This window comes from Chaetodon auriga, chromosome 18, assembly GCF_051107435.1.
Source record: "Chaetodon auriga isolate fChaAug3 chromosome 18, fChaAug3.hap1, whole genome shotgun sequence".
Taxonomy (NCBI): Eukaryota; Metazoa; Chordata; class Actinopteri; order Chaetodontiformes; family Chaetodontidae; genus Chaetodon; species Chaetodon auriga.
This window is the reverse complement of record NC_135091.1, coordinates 9,947,462-9,960,799: the sequence shown is the minus strand read 5'-3', so window position 1 is coordinate 9,960,799 and position 13,338 is coordinate 9,947,462. Positions and strand designations below refer to the sequence as shown.

At 43.4% G+C, this 13,338-nt stretch overlaps 1 protein-coding gene across 1 annotated transcript in view; it reads right to left on the bottom strand.

Moving 5' to 3' along the window:
- Positions 1–1,173: 1,173 nt before the first annotated feature.
- usta (uronyl 2-sulfotransferase a) overlaps positions 1,174–13,338 on the bottom strand; it is a 50,425-nt gene continuing 38,260 nt past the window's right edge. Inside the window, exons 4-8 of the mRNA XM_076755499.1 lie at positions 10,688–10,767; positions 10,452–10,605; positions 3,443–3,540; positions 3,194–3,351; positions 1,174–3,099 (exon numbers count right to left, since the gene is read on the bottom strand). Coding sequence (XP_076611614.1) covers positions 2,807–3,099; positions 3,194–3,351; positions 3,443–3,540; positions 10,452–10,605; positions 10,688–10,767 — 783 coding nt within the window. The 3' untranslated portion in view covers positions 1,174–2,806. The remainder of the gene's footprint in view (positions 3,100–3,193; positions 3,352–3,442; positions 3,541–10,451; positions 10,606–10,687; positions 10,768–13,338) is intronic.

Sequence of the window (13,338 nt, the reverse complement as noted above, 5' to 3'; positions counted from 1 at the left end):
GAATGAGGGTCCTCACAAGTACAGAGTGCAGAAGGAGAAGTACTTGGACTGTAAGAAAGATGCAGAGGAGGGGGTGCAACAGGGGCTAAACTGTGGACCATGCGCACACACACATATACACAAAATGTTCAACTACTGTTCAGATATTTTTGAAACCGCCAGTTTTATCCCCTCATCAAGTTGTTATTCAGGGTTTTAGGAGATGCTTTAGATCTACAAAAACACTGGGTTTCAACATCAACAAACTGTACTCTGTTTTTTTTTTTTTTTTTTTTTTTTAACTCAAATGAAGTGTTCCAGCAAAAATGGAAAGAGGACACCATTTGCTGGTCATGGCTGGGAGTTACATCAACCTGAAAACATCTGGAGTGTAATCCTACAGTAATTTGTCATCATAACTGTTAAGGCTGTGTTGCTTGTGTTGTACTAAATCAAGGCGAGCTATTGCCGAGTTGCATTTTTTTTTTTTTTTTTTTTTTAGAATGAGTGAATTAGTGAGTTTATGTTTACTTCTACTTTTCTGCAGTCAGAACACTAGAACAGTTTTGTTGGTGATGTATTTACACAGTTACACATCATCTTCAACAGTAGCTGAAAAAAGTGAAATTTCTCAGTTGCAAAGTTTACAAGTAAACTTTAGAAAGGAACAGCATGATTGAGGCAACAATAGCAAGATAACAGGTTTATCACCTGATCTTGGTCCTGCTGTTTCAAAAGAATTTTTGATGATGCGCGCTGTGCTGACACAGCGTTAGCACCTGTGTTAGCACAGCGCACACCATCAAAAATTCTTTTGAAACGGCAGGACCAAGATCAGGGGCAAATAGAGAGAGAAGACATGACATGTTCCTTATTTTTCCATATCAGAGGATAGACTGTGTTGTCCTGACTAGAGCAGGGAAGGTAATTTCACACCTGGGGAGCCGGAGGGAAGATGGGTTGAGGTCGGCCGGAGTGATGGACAGGCAGCTGCAGGGATGAGAGAGCTGCACACGGGTGTTAGAGGAAAGAGTTGGTGGGACCACGAGGCTGCTCTGTTAGTAGCTGCCTATAAATCTGATATGTGCAGCAGCATGGGAGTTCATCGGCAGGCTGCAGCATTCCTGATGGGGTGAAAAGGCCACAACAAAGTTCTTCATACACATTTTCACAAAGCAAAGCAGAGACAAAGTTGCAATAGTTAAGAGGACATTTATTTTGAAGACTGTAAAATGATGGAATGCATTAGTTTTTGTTAACCAGTTTTCAGCTGTTGATGTAAACCAGTTCCAGACACCCTTAAAATGCCAAGAATAGTTTCGTAGCCGCCAGAAACCAAAGATACAAATGTTTTTTCTTTTTTTTTTTTTCCTTCCTGAGAATTTTATCTGGAATGCAAATGAATACAAAATAATAAATTAAACTGACAAAAAAAGGAAACACGGAACACAAACCAGGACAATGAGAAGGTAAAGACAATGGAGATTAGGATGGTAGTGAAATTCATAGATGACAGTCACATGTTAGCTTATGGTTACTGTTCTCTGGATGGATTTTACACGAGTGATGAAGAACATAATAGCTGCTGGAGAATAAGAGATTAGCGTTAGCTCGGATCGGTAGCACTTCACACTTGCATGATAATATTTTGAGAGGGAAAAGCGAACCCTTGAATGGTAACATGATCCTTGTTGAAATCAGTCTTCGGTTGTGTGACCAAATCTCCCATTTTGCTGCAGAAATTCCAGGAAAGGTCTCCTCAGAAAAAAGTGCAGTGTATTCATACAGTTTCGTGATGAATCGCAGTAGAAACATTGGTATTTGGCAAACTCAATCTTTTAAACTTTGGATTAAAACAAATTGCGCTCCACATATGCCTTTTAGAGTCGGACTCCAAACCCAGCCTACACTCTCAACAAATGACTCGTTCCAAATAATAAATCTATGCTAAAACACACCGCTGGTTTGGTCAAACTCAATCATTCATGCACACATAGTTGGAATTCTCTGAATTCATAACTGAGTGCTTACTGTTTAACCCTCATTTATACCTAATAATATCTTACAAATGAAACAAAATGTTATAAACCAATACTATAACAACTGACTTGACTATGTGACAACTCCACCAGCTGTGCACAGAGGCTCCTGTCAGTTACTGGAACTCTTAGCGAGGTTTGGCACTTAGAACAGTCCTAAACAGCTAATATACAAAAAAAAAAAAAAAAAAAAAAAAGGTTTTGGTACTTATTTATCTGTGGATACCATTTCCCATTCCAGCTTTTAGGACATTAACCCTTTCATAAAGTCTGAACCTCTCTTGGGACTCTGAAGTCCTCTCCTACAGTAAACACCCCAGTGACCAACATTTAGAATATGTCCAAACACATCAGCTATCCACATCTTAGCTACCCTCACTAATCTCTCCTGGAGATTACGATGGTGGATTTTTTTTTTTTTGTGACATAGACAAACTCAAAAACATACTCAAATTTAAACGAAACTTGAGTCAAATTGAGTTTAACATCGTTTCCCATCGTCCTTGGTCAATTTTTAAATAGAGCATTTTGTCCTTCCAATTACTCAACCCCTGTAGTCCTCAGTGCTGAGCCTGTCGTGGTAGGAGTCGATTGCAGATGGAAAACACAGCCCGTACAAACATGAGCGTCAGGATCCGCACACCCCTAAACGCACCTCACTTTTCTTGCTGAAAGACGGGGAAGGCTCCCCTTTGCCCCCAGGCTGCCTCCAGCTAGCTCCAGCCAATTCTAGCCAATCAGTGTTTTTATTTCTTTTTTGGCTACGTCCACTGTTCATCAAACAGCCCTTAGGGATGGACCAGCCAGCTGTTGGCATCCTCCAGGTCTGTGTCCAGATCCTCGTCTTCATCCAGAGGCTCCGGGGTCCGGAGGGCCAGCTCTCGCAGGAAGGCAGGTGAGTAGGCGGTGGGTTGGGAGACGGACTTGAGGCCGATTTTTTTCTTCATGAGGTGGAACTGGTCACGGATGAAGTTGTAGAACTCGTACTCGTAGCGCATGCGGTGGTACAGCACCTGCAGGGCCTCCAGAGTGGGTGTGTGTTTGCGCACTGTGCCGGTCATGTTCCCCATCTTCCTGTAGTCTGCAGAAACAGCAAGTCAGCTTGACAGGAATCCATTTTTAAGAAAAAAAGCATTTGCCAAACTTCGATTTTTGAAGGAAACTGTGATACCTACCAGGGCTCTTGTAGATGTTGAGTACTCCTGTAAAGTAATGAGGTAAGAGCCTCTCCAACAGAAGCAGAACGTCCTCCAGCTCCTCCAGGATGCCAACAAGGAGGTAGTTCTCCAGCACGTTCTGTTTGGCCCTCTCCAGTGCCCATACTCCTGGCTCCCTGGTGGAGAGAGAACAAAAACAGAACACATCACCAAACGTGTCTTAAACATCAAAATGCTTTGTCATGCAAGTGGAGAGCGTGACGTTACCTGCATTGAGGATGCTGTCCACAGAAGTAGGGGATGATGTAGAAGACTCTGGGGTTGGAGCACTCGGGGTAATTCTCTAAAATGCACACATTGATATCCTGAAAGCAGACAAACAGCAATCATTTTTAGTTCATCTCAAACAGAGTAATGATTTATTTCTGCCACTAGAGGGAGCCATTCACTAGCAAGGCCCTGAACCTGGGCTCACTGATAATCATCATCTGGGAAGGCAAAGTGCTATGCAAAACAATATCCTGAGCACAAACATAAGCCCTTCCCCTTCACCTCAGCAGCTCTAAGACACAGTGTCAAGTAAGGAAGCACTTTCTTCTTATCAGCAAGCTTTTCATGCAATGGAGAGTGCATTTACCACAATCTAGCTGCAGAAATCTGACGGAACTGATCGCTTGCCGTTAAGCAGCGATCAACTTAAGCATGAACTAAAGCATTTCATATCTTACACGTTAGAATACAGTGATCACACCCCTTGTGGGAGTTATTAAATAATGAAAGGGAAAAAAAAAAAAAAAAAATCAGGGAAAGATTAAAAACACACATGCAGGGGTGAAGCTGGCCAGCCACTGAGTGCTGTGGAACGAGCAGTCAAATCCATGTCAGGTGACGTAAGCCTTATGGATGTAACACAACACTCCACGAAGCATGACTCTCTCACACACTCACACGTACACACACACACACACACACATACACACACACACAGGCGCACACAGATACGCCACATGTTCAGGCTCACACATTCGGTAGCACCGGGCTACATGCACGAGGCCCAAGGTGTTGACAGAGCCGTCGTATAAAAGAGAACGGGATCTAAATGTGGAAGCAAATTGAAAGTGGAATGATTGCGTCAAAGCTTGCCGGGGTTAGATTTATACTCTGATAAGTCGTAACGGCTGATTTAAACAGAGCAATGTGTCAAAGCCAACACTGAGGCCACCATGCTCCATCACAGAGATTAGGTTGGGTCAGGCAGGACCGGAGGCGCAGACCTTCCCAGAGGATGCAGACTGCTATCGAGGGCGAGATGTGAGGGGCCCGCGGGTGAACACTGGGAACCAGGGGACTGAGCTGTCGAAAACACCTCGCTGACAGGGGTGCAAACATGGATAAAGGCTACACACCATGTGCATGTAGGAGCTTGGATTGTGTGCCTTTCAGACAGTTACGCAGGTAAAAGTTAGAGCCAGCCTCTGATCAGTTTGATCTGTTGCATTTTTGGCTGCATGTTTACGATAGCATGAAGATGATTTTCATGCCATTTTTTTGCTCTTTAAAGACAGTTCAAAGCAAAAAGGGATAGGCAAATTGAACAGCATAACAAATCTGATTGCTACACATCTTGACTTCTCTCGAGCCTCTAACAAGGTAGCTGTGACAGAAAGAGAGTGAGGGCCTGCACAGAATTCTATATACACGAGTTGGAGTTGGGATTACATAAATTATGCACTTGGTGGGTTATTTTTTCCTTGCAGCTGAATACTGTGGTACAATTGTGTCCCTGATTCACCAAGAGGCTGCCGGGTTTGTTTGAACTTTATGAGTGAACTGCACTATGCACTGGGAACAGGACTTATTGGTGATCAGTGAAGCAAACCACTGGAAAGCTCTTCAAAGGAACCACAACAAAACCCCAGAGGAACCTTTAGAGTTCAGCTTTGCACTATTGTTACTGTGCGGGTCGTGTCCGGACTTGTGATAAGTTCGCCCCCGTTTTTCAGTGATTCATAATTTCAAGAACAATTTCTTGTTCTGTGTTTTATTATTGAAAGAATGACACTGTCTGTATAGCCAGTGTTATCAATTATGAGAGTATCTCCTTGCCCAGCAGTCTGCTATCTGTGATGATGAGTGTTATATTTTCACAAGGCTTTTGGCTGTGCATCCTCTGTGAAAAACTATCAATCACATGCTGAGATTTCGAAAGAAAGTCAAGTTACAGCTGATAAATGAACTTACTTGAACTCGAATGCAGCACAGTTACATTTCACGCACACTTGCCATGTTAATAAAATGCTGGGAACGGACTCTAGACGGGTTCCTTCTACAATCAGCCTAAATGCAACACGGCACAAAAGCTCCCAAGACAATCATTATCAGCCGAATTAGAAGCAAAAAAAGTGAGTGAAAGCAAGCGACAGACAAAGGAGGAGAAAACGGCGGACAGGAAGTGACACGTGTGACGCCGTTCACTGACACACATGGCTCATTGCCAGGAAGTCCCTCCTCCGCTTTGCTCCGACACTTGATACAGGACCCTCAACATTTCGGGGACTTCTGGGAATCCAGCCACAACTCATTTATATACAACTACGCACAATCAAATACGCACACACACAGCCGACAGACAACACACACTCTCTTTGGAGCGCCCATTAGTATGTTGAAGAGAGCTCCTGCGTGCACACCCAGCCTCATTGTTCCTTTTCTCACCGTGGATTAGGCCAGCCGAGCAGTCACAGAAACTGTAGCAAAACAGGCCCTAATCTCTACAGCGGCCTCCTGTTTCACTGAAAGGCATGTATGCATAAATTAAATCAGGAGTAATTGATTATATAAACCTTTCCCATGGGACAATCTGACCAGGAGCATGGGAGTGAAACAGCCTGGTCAGCTGACATTTAAGCCTGCGATAACTGGCTGTCTTTACCATCTGAGGGCACGCGAGAAAACCTTTTAAGTTGATCACTATTGGCTCTTCTTTAAGCTCAGATTTTAGTCTCCACCGACTCTCGAGCAAAGTATCCTACCCTTTAGCTGCTCAATGCTCCACTGTGTTCACCAGCTAGTCGCTAACTTTGTTCGTCCGCCGCCTGGTGCTGAGCGGGCAGCGTACAGTCGGATCAGTTCAGATGCCAGTCACAGGAATCTAAATAGAAATGAAAATGCTTTTCTGATAGATGTGACCGGTAAACATCATGTGTCAGTTGCACCTTTGGCAATCGACCCTGTGACTGACACAGCACCCTATTGTGTGTAGTGTAAAGGCAAGCCGGGGCATAACTGATGCCAGTAAAGCCTCTCATTAAATGTCATTTGAGTGCGTGTGTGTGTCACCGTCAAAGTCAGACTGACAGCACACGATTCTCAGTAGCCGTGGGAATGTCTCCTCATCAGACCTGTATTTTTGAACGGATTGTGTTCTTCAGGTTCAGCAGAGGAGCTGAATTACATCAGAGATATTTTGCATGTGTTTACATGCACACTCACAGGTGTGTGAGCACACGCTTACGCAAACACTGCACTTTATCGTAGGGCTGAGCCTGATTAATCACCCTCAACTGCTTCCTTTAGTTCTCATTTTCATACATGTGTATAAATTCGCACTTAACTGATCAGATCGACCTGAGCCTGCTTTCCACTGGCCGTTGATTCCAAATGAAAGCTCACAATTTAAGTCCTGAGCGACAGCCCATGCACTGGGCTCTATCCCGTGTGTGTGTGTGTGTGTGTGTGTGCACTCTGCGTTCAAGTGTCCAGCGCATGCCTTTCTATAGTGTAGTGTATGTGTGTTTAAAAAGGGGTGTGGGGACTGACGGAAAATCCAAGCCGACCACAGGAATGTCTCAGCAACACGTGCATCAGGTTCCCTCGGCCCCGGCTAGCAAACTGACAGTGTTCTTTCATTGACGCCTCTCATGTAGACGCGGCGCGGGGCAGGCAGGGCTAATGCACACCAGGCAGGGGATATATATCCAAGGCCAGTGTTGACACAGCAGGGCACTCACGCTGACATATATACACACACACACACACACACAGATATCTGAGATGTTGTATTTGTGAGGACGTTCATCTTCTGGCCTCCAATCCGGATCTAAACTCTGTACAAGGCTTTAAATTAAGCCTTATTTTGGATGTTAAATAGAATCAACACCCTCTGAGGTGTGAATCAATGCTGCAGCTTTTTTATTATTTTGGGTTGCTACACGATGAAGCAGGAGCTGAAGGCTCGACTCTCTTCCTTGTCTTTGAATCTTTATCTTAAAACCAAATTTTAATCTCAGTTCTACCTAAAACATACATTTTCAACACACGACTATTTACAGCCATTATATATCAGTCAGCGTGTGTCTGTGACTCTCAGTGTTGATTCCTCAATTCATTCCTGAGCCTGTAATTAGTTTTTCAGAGAGGTTCAGCACATTATGCGGTGTATAGAATTCCACAGCAACTGCAATCTGCAGCACTATACAAATGCTAGTGTGGCATATGCCTACAGCTACTTATTTATAGATATGATTTAGCATATAACTGCGACATGTTTATGCTGAATGGGTAAGCTAGGCCGCTGTTGCTACTGAGCACAGTCAGAAGAAATACATAACACCAACAACAGCAACGTGAAGCAAGAGGGGAAAGCATCGTGAAGCAAAACCAGAACAGAAAATATCGCTTTTCTGAGGCGGCGACACTTCTCTGCCGATACAGCAACACAGTATCTACGCGCTTGGTAAGCAGCCAATTCTCAGTTCTACATAGTTCTATAAAACGTGTCCTAGATTTGGGGAAGTACAGTTGAATTGAGGCGATTGTGTGACTCAAAGCAAATGACCCAAACAAAGAAGCGAGCAGCAGCAAAATATCATCACTTTGGAAAAGTTGAGTCAGTTTTAAACCCTGTTAAAGACTTTTGGTCCTCATACGTGTACACACATGCACACGCACGCACACACACATACACACACACACACACACAGGTAAGCCAGTCTACAGCAGCACAGCCTCCTCCTCCCCTTTAACTGTAGCAAGGGGCCCCCGTGGTCTACATACTTTAATAACTCAACTCACATGGTCCAAAACTCCAGGGAAAGCAGTGCAATACTTAATTACACCCAGTCAGACTCAAGCCAGAATGACATTCACTCCTGTGAGCCTCTCAGTATGGCCTTCTGAGCTCTCAGGGTCTCAGACAGTATGGAGGAGTGTGGGGAGGAATGGCTAGCAGTGTACCTGCGTGTCTGCCTGGATATTGATTTGCCTCAAAATCTTGACCAACTATCAATACAATCATTGTTTTTGACCTGTTTTTCAAGCCAAAACATGTTCTGTTTTTGCCAACTTACTCCCACTTTCCTAAATGCAGTTATTTGTCTTACTAGCAGCCTCACATTAGACCCAGCACTTCACTGCTAAGTGCACAGTCGTGAAGCCAAACTGTACTTAGCTCCTCCACAGTGTAAAACTCACACAGAGATCAAAAACTGGCAACTTGAAAATTAAAGCTACGCTCCAAACGGCATGTACTGTAAAATATGAGAGGCATTGCCTTTAGTATGGTGCTACAGGGGTAAACACCTTTGCACGGCAGATGCAGGATACAGAGTTTCTGATGTGGTTATACTAAATCAGGTCTCTAATTGGAATCATAATCAGATTTAAATATTGGGTTAGCATCAGTCTGCCGTGGCCTTACAATTTTCCTTCCTGCCTCCGGCGACACCACGTGTCAGACATCTTCAAAGAGCGCTGAGAGTGGTTTTAATATACTTCTGTGTCAAAGAGATGTTCTGTCTGCTTATATTCTAACGTTTAGGAAGTTAATGTTTGTCTCAAGATAACAGCAAACAGAGCTCAAACACAAGAAAACAATCATCCGGCTGAAACGGCATATGCTGTGCATCAGTTAAATAATGAATGAATGCATGAATCATGTGTGATAAAAAATGGATGTCAGCGGGATTATGCTCTTGTTATGATCTTTTGTGGATGATTATACAGTGTGTTTAGATACAGTAACATAGTACGACAGTATCATTACTGTTGAACACTCCTTAGCTTCCATGCCTCTATAATTAGTGTGCATCAAGGTCATACCAGAATCAGAAATTAGTATACGGCACTTCATTTCATGTCTCAGCTGAGCTTCAGGTTATGAAAGCAGCTGGCGTGGAATGAAAACAGATACAGATTTAAAGCGCTGCTTTTGGCGAGCCAGCGACTCAGTCATAAAATAACTGTGCAGCTCTGTCAAATACTGCAAACGCATTAGTATTTCAAACCATAAACATCCGTGGCATTGATTTAGTTAATGTCCATATGAGAGTAAATGGGCTTGTGGGCACTGGGAGGGAGATGAAAGGGAGATAGAGGGGAAGACTTTGTTTGGCTCTTTAAATGATGTTGCTATAAAGGTTTTCTACAGTGGGCACAGGTTCCCTTTGGGACCAGAGCAACACGGTAGCTGACTGTGGTACCTCTTTGAAGCAGGCTTCATTATTGGCCCTGTATATTTGCTCCTATTTAGAGCTTTAAAAAATGTCATTTGTATTTGAAATTTGAGAAATCACATTTTAAAAATGCGTAATACAAAAATATTATTAGTATTGTGGCAAACGGTGTTGCAGCGAGACACACAAAAAGCGTGGTGACCTAAACTCTGGATAAACCCACATGCTCTGATTCTAAAATCTGGGTATTTTGGCATGACAAAAAAGGAAAACTGAACATAATGAGGCTCATCATAATAAATCTGCTCCTCAAGTTTTTCTCGGGGCAGAAGCTCAGAGACGGGAGCCTCGTCAGTTCTCTTCATCACAAATCTGACACAGTGTTACCACCGAAGATGCGCTGCTTCAAATGTAAAGACAAAAGGTGCCGATGCACATCTATAAATAATGAATTCCCCTTAATCCAAAGCCTTTAGCATCTCCAGGGCAGGCGAAAGCTTTGGCCACGAGACTCCAGCTAATTAATCAACAGTCCCTGTGTGCCTACATCACTGCACTTTGTGTGAGACTTGAACAAAAAGACAGTCGACAGACACATATCAATGGGAGCCCCTAAAAATGTCAAGGCACCATCAGTGAGAGCGCAAACATCAAAGCCGCCACAACCAGACGATTTGTGCGGAAAATATTCCTGCGTTAGAAAAACATTAAAAAACATGGAATACAGCTTGAAGCATGAACTAAATCTCAAAGTTACGCTCGAGAAAATAGCTTTGTTGAGCCAGAAACAGTAATTAACTGCTGCTTCAAAGCAATGGTCTCACCAGGTATCTCTCATCATCTTTCATCCCTGGAGTGCGGATGAGGTGGTTCTGCTCCCCCCTCCAGTCACCAAAGCGACGGAAGAAGTAGTTGGAGAGGAACCGGTTGATGGGGTCCCGGATTATGTTGATATAGACAGGCTGCTCTATCCTGAACCTTACAAAGGCAAATAAAAATGCAAGTGAACACCTGTTTTATTAGAGCTTTAACATCATAGTACCTGGGTGCACTACTGTACCTGGTGAAGTTGAGGAAGTGAACATGCCGCGTGTAGAGGAATGGCTGAGGGATATTACTGATGTTCTTCATGAGATCCACCTGAAAGTAACAAAAAAAAACAGTTGGTTTCATGTCTTGCAGAGAACATGCCATAAATATGCATAATCATTTGAGACAAGTGAAGATCCGACCCTGACGTGCATAAAGTCGAGGTAGAAACCTCTGACACTGTGCAGAGGCTTCGAACAGAAACCAGGTGGGCCTTACATTGATGCTTTCTAATAAACCAACTGCAGACAAAAAGCAAACAGCATCTTCAGGTGCTGTCAAACAAATCCAAGAGCGGCTGAATGTTTGAACGGAGCACATAACATTTAGAAAACATACTTTGGCTGTATATTTATCTGGCGGTGGGTCCACCTTGATTCAATTTGCAGGATCTTCCACGACAGACTGACCTCATCGAAGATTCAACCTCTGCCTTGACTGCGCAGCTCGGCAAATTTATGTCATTGTTTTGTTCATTGAAGGATATCCATCACCATTGATGCAGTCTCCCCTGAGTCATGCCCAGCGAAGCCAGCATCTTTAAAGCAATCATTCCGAGTCTTCCTCTGCTGCTATGGAAGATTAAAAAACATCCCAAAGGCTTTCCACGTCTGCATGGAGAGAGGCTCCCAGTAGCCAAAACAAACTCTGAGATATCACAGTAGTGCCACATACAGTGCAGATCCCTTGCATGAGCTCTTTGACTGAAAGCCCTGAAACTGAAACTGAATTCTGAGTCATTCCGTAAATAGCTCCATACTGGAATCATTCTGAATGCGAGATCCAGTTTTCCCACTCACGCATGGAAGAAATTAGGGACTATACAAGTTATGTCTCTGCACCAGTGGAGCATATAATACATCTAATTCCAAAACAATAAAAACACGTTATAATGGCTCAGTCATGGCTGGCTAGTCATGATGTTGGCAATACCTTGGAGAGCATGTATGGATGGCATTAACACTGAGATGTGAGATGCGAGAGGTCTACAGAGTGGCATTAACGTTCGTGATTTCTTAAAACAACCTGCGATACATCAACTTATCCAACCCTTCATTGGTGAGATTGATCAGACTGGAGGGCAGAATCTCAGGAAAATGTCTGTCTAGTTAAAAAGCAGACTAATTCAATTGAAAATACTGAAACATTTCTAGCGGACCTTCATCAGACGACGCAGATTAAGACTTTAAAGTTACAGGCCGAGAGCGAGAAGTATCCGAGATCAGAGGACTTTTGGGAATGCCCAGAGGGGAAACGGTCAAGAAACTAATCCATGAATTCATCAAGGGTTTTAAGTTTTCCCTGAGTTTGTGTATCTTGTGAGACTCATTTGTCCCATTTCAGGTTATTTTACATTTTTCTCTTTATCTACCTAATTAAGCATGACTTATTCCACAGTAATGCCGGCCGTGTCCCAGCCAACTGCACTGCTGGTCGGAGGAGGGTGCAGACAGCCACGTGCCACCGCCACATCCGTGACACATGTTGTTGCCAGACGCTTATTTTCTTCTGCCAGTTCAAATATGCAACACTCCAGTTTCTTTCATCCTATTCCCCAGCATCCTTTGCTCCGTGCTGCAGGCCCTTCGACCAATCAGCAGGTATTGCATGATCCCTCACCGTATTCCAACCAGGAGACATTAACAGTTGTGCTAATTGGAACACACAACCAAGCTGGAGGTACTGAATTAAAGATCCATGATGGTAAAGTGATGAGTTATAAGATGATGCAAGACGCAAGACTGTAAAGTGAACAGCAGACGACAGGAAGAGTTTAAAGTTTTATAGAGCAGTTTATAGTTATAACTGGTAATCACAGCTAAATGATAAACAACAGCTGAAAACTGCACATGAGGAATTCAATGAGTCCCTCTGCTCTTCAGACAGTAACACAGACCAAGGCCAGAGCTGGAGGAACACATGGAAAAACACGTGGCTTCAACAGCAGCTGTGATTGGAACATCTCCTCTTAGCATAGCTCTCGAATCTGAATAAAAACAGGGTCTAGGATTGCTCCTCACAGGTATCCAAATGTCCTCTTCATGCTAAAACCAGTTCAGTTTCACTGAACAAACAGCACTTTGCAAGCATGCAACACAATGATAATGATAATATGCTGATGGTATAATGTTCATCCTCTTCAGTTTAACATGCTAACATTTGCTAATTAGCAGTGAACTGAAAATACAGCTCAGCCTGATGGGAATGCCATCAGTTTTGCAGGTATTTGATAATAAATACTGTTTGCATCTACTATAAATTCATATTGGGCAAATTAAAGTTTTGAACACCACCGGTGAAATTCATCCTGAGGGCTACATGAATATTTCATGCAATAGTAGTTGAAATAAAGCAGCACCAAAGTGGTGGACTGACTAACACTGCCACCCCTGCAACCACGCCGCTGGCATGGCTAAAAAGCTCTTCCACAGTGCTGCGCATCCAACGTCATTCATATGCTGAGGAACCATTGATCATACAGTATGGGTGGAAGGTAGAAGTGTGGGTGTGCGAGTTCAAGGACTCGAAACATCTGACACGATGCAGAAGGCACAGAGAGCTGGATGAATCTGAAAATAACGAGGAGGGACCTTCAGCCAGATAATAACAGTAATACTTTCA